General features: G+C 46.6%; 1 protein-coding gene across 1 annotated transcript; it reads right to left on the bottom strand.

Annotated features, from left to right (window-relative positions):
• Nucleotides 1-373: 373 nt before the first annotated feature.
• LOC134443509 (tubulin alpha-8 chain-like) lies at nt 374-1,998 on the bottom strand. The gene is made up of 2 exons (XM_063193271.1): nt 1,960-1,998; nt 374-827 (listed from the first exon to the last, which is right to left on the bottom strand). Exons 1-2 carry the CDS (start codon nt 1,996-1,998, stop codon nt 474-476), a joined length of 393 nt encoding a protein of 130 aa, XP_063049341.1. The 3' UTR covers nt 374-473.
• Nucleotides 1,999-3,309: the final 1,311 nt, after the last annotated feature.

Here is a 3,309-nt window from a genome sequence, read left to right as displayed (position 1 = left end):
TTAAAATAATTTCGATGAGAACTCTGTTTCATCGCAGCATATTTTAGAACCATCATGTTGCACCACTGACATAGCCTATTCAGTAGCCTATCGATGATGTGCGATTCTAAAGGTAGTTATTACGAAAGACTCCACTTGCCACCTTTCCGGGTGGTACTGCACTGACAGCGCCACTAGGTGCACTGCAGGCATAGGTCCACTGGTGAGTGGGGAGGCTGCATGTAAAACCTATGATTGGACTCCCGACGCTTGCGTTTACAATCGGTTGTCAAGTGACGGCAATTTATTTTAGGTGTTCCAGTTATGAAAGTAGGTGTTCCCGGAACCCTCTGGAACACCTGTAGCTACGCCACTGCTTCCAGACCCAAACTAGTTTGGCACATATGACAGTCTCATAACAGTGTCATAACACAGTCATGGATGTGTCATAAAAAATGATGTCAGTGTCATGAACATTTTATGACTGTTGCCATTTAGTGACATTCAGTTTTGGTAAAGACTATTTGACCAATGAGTCGGTTGAGGTTGGTGTAGGTTGGGCGCTCGATGTCAAGATTCTTGCGGCAGATGTCATAAATGGCTTCATTGTCCACCATGAAGGCACAGTCGGAGTGCTCCAGGGTGGTGTGGGTGGTCAGGATGGAGTTGTAGGGCTCCACCACTGCGGTGGACACTTGGGGTGCGGGGTAGATGGCAAACTCCAGCTTGGACTTCTTGCCGTAGTCTACTGAGAGGCGCTCCATCAGCAGTGAGGTGAAACCAGAGCCGGTGCCTCCACCGAAGCTGTGGAAGACCAGGAAGCCTTGGAGGCCTGTGCACTGGTCAGCCTGCAAAGGAGAAAATCATTACAGTGTGTATAAGAGCAGCCAGTGCAACACCAAAGACAATTGCTATGCAGACTACGATGCAAAAATGATTACATAAAAACAAGCAAACAAACACACACAGACAAATAAATCAAAGAATAAAGTGAAAAAACTGCTTTTTGAAACGCTAACTTTTCATGACCATTGAACAATCATGACATTGATCTAATGCTTATGACTCATTCATGACGTGACACTGTTACCAGGCCTGATGAAGATCCAGCGTGATCGAAACGTTGCTTTTTAAATAATAAAGTTTACTTTTGGAGCTGATCGGCAGTGTGCAGACCTACCTTTTTCAACAGTCTGACTTTTTTGTCTGGCACCTGTAACAAGTGTTTTTTGAAGGGCGCACCCTACCCAAAACTATGCCTATGAGGGCGTCATCAAGGAAAGTGCAACTGAATGTGCTTCTTAGATAATCAACTAAAAACAAATACAAAATTCACACAATAGTGGCATTTTGTCGTTGCGTCACCCTGACGTGTGCTACTACTAAAGCATCATTGTCATGTATGCATATTCACTGTAGCACTCTGGGTTCAAATGATAGCCTAAATATCAAGGTGCCGGTATGCTTGCTGCGAGCTGTAAATTACGCGCGTCACCGCGAGCAACCGACAGCACATGCTTGCTTCAAAAGCAGTTGACCAAGACGCTAAATACTGGCGGTATCATCCAGGGGGCAGAGAGCACGCAGCATTGGGATGCGGAAATTGGGAACACAGACGGCAAGGAAAACAACAAAACAGAAAGAGGGGCTCCCTGGGCAAGGAAAGAATACTGCTACTCCTGTATGTGCATGCTCCTTTTTCAAAGTGCAACAAGGAAGTATGATCACAAATGTTTGAAATATCGGACAAACTCAACGAGATGCTCTTAAAAGTTGCTGCCATTGTCGTTTTCATATCAAGCACACACGTGGAACTGCGCAGTCTATCTTACGATCGCCCCCAGCGAGTTTGAAGATATTGCACCTGACGCACGCATTTGGCTGCCGTGTCCAACGCGTGCGAAATCGACATTAAATACGCATGTTAACGCGTTCATGAACGAATCGTGCACGCGCTCGCGTATCTTGCAGCAAGCATACCGGCACCTTCAGGGTTGAGGGCCTTAATAAGATATACATGTCAAGTAATTAAGGTTTATATTGCTCAAAACATATAGAATATGTGTATTTTATGAGTCAGTATTCATCATTCAATACATTTCAACACTTCCGTCCTCAGCTCAGGCCCTTCATTAAGTGATTTACTGATGGGCTAAAGCACTAGCTGTCAGCTACCCCAAAGACACACGCACGCACGCACGCACGCACACACGCAGACACACACACACACACACACACACACACACACACACACACACACACACACACACACACACACACACACACACACACAGATGACAGGCAACACACACACACACACACACACACACACACACACACACACACACACACACACACACACACACACACACACACACACACACACACACACACACACACACACACACACACACACCTTAATACAGCCCTGCACACATTACAGACACACACACACACACACACACACACACACACACACACACACACACACACACACACACACACACACACACACACACACACACACACACACACACAGATGACAGGCCACACACACACACGACAGATGACAGGCCGCATGTATCAGATCAGCAAAAGGAGGAGGCTTACCCAGATACCCAGGGCAATAAAAACAAGAGCCAGATCAGATATGCACATCACTATAATTAGACTGCTGCATTATTCATGAGCTAGCCAATATCACACGCACAGCTGACCACATATTGGAGTCAGGAGGAGGACCATGCGGAGGCATATGTTTGGGTTGCACGTGTGTGTGTGTGTTTGAGTGTGTGCGTGTGCGTGCGTTTGCGTGCGTGTGCATGCGTGCCGTGCATGTGTGTGTGCAATGTGCACGTGTCTGAGGTGGTGCCCGTGTGCGTGTGTGTGTTTCATGCACTTACATGCACGTCTGAAAGGATGGATGACGGAAAATAAGAGAGAGCAGAGAAAGTGTGAAAGGATAGAGAGAAGGAGAGAGGAGGGGTGTCTGAGTAATCAAGCAAAGGAGGGAGAGAGAGAGAGAGAGAGAGAGAGAGAGAGAGAGAGAGGGAGAGAGAAAGAGAGAAAGAGAGAATGAGAGTGAACGAAAGTAAAAGGGCAATGAAGCGAAGGAGAGAGAGAAGAGGAGAGAGACTGAGCAATTAAGCAAAGGGTATACATGAGAGATAGAGAGACCAAAAGACAGTGAGAGAAAAAGTGAAAGAGAGAGAGAGAGCAAGAGAAAAAAAAGACGGCGAGTGAGACAGAGGGGAAGGGAGCGAAGCGTCCCTGCTTTATTTAATTTCGGCGTTGTGCAAATGACGTGCAAATGTGTGGCAGCTGCGAGGC

The sequence above is a fragment of the Engraulis encrasicolus genome, chromosome 2, assembly GCF_034702125.1.
Source record: "Engraulis encrasicolus isolate BLACKSEA-1 chromosome 2, IST_EnEncr_1.0, whole genome shotgun sequence".
Lineage (NCBI taxonomy): Eukaryota > Metazoa > Chordata > Actinopteri > Clupeiformes > Engraulidae > Engraulis > Engraulis encrasicolus.
Note: the sequence above shows the minus strand (reverse complement) of the source record. Positions and strands in the feature narration are given on the sequence as shown.

Bases quoted from the DNA above. Each gene is read 5' to 3' on its own strand.
- LOC134443509 (XM_063193271.1), bottom strand. From the start codon at position 1,998: ATGTATATCTTATTAAGGCCCTCAACCCTGAAGGTGCCG. The intron at 828-1,959 runs GTATGCTTGCTG...TCTCCTTTGCAG, and splicing joins CCTCAACCCTGAAGGTGCCG to GCTGACCAGTGCACAGGCCT.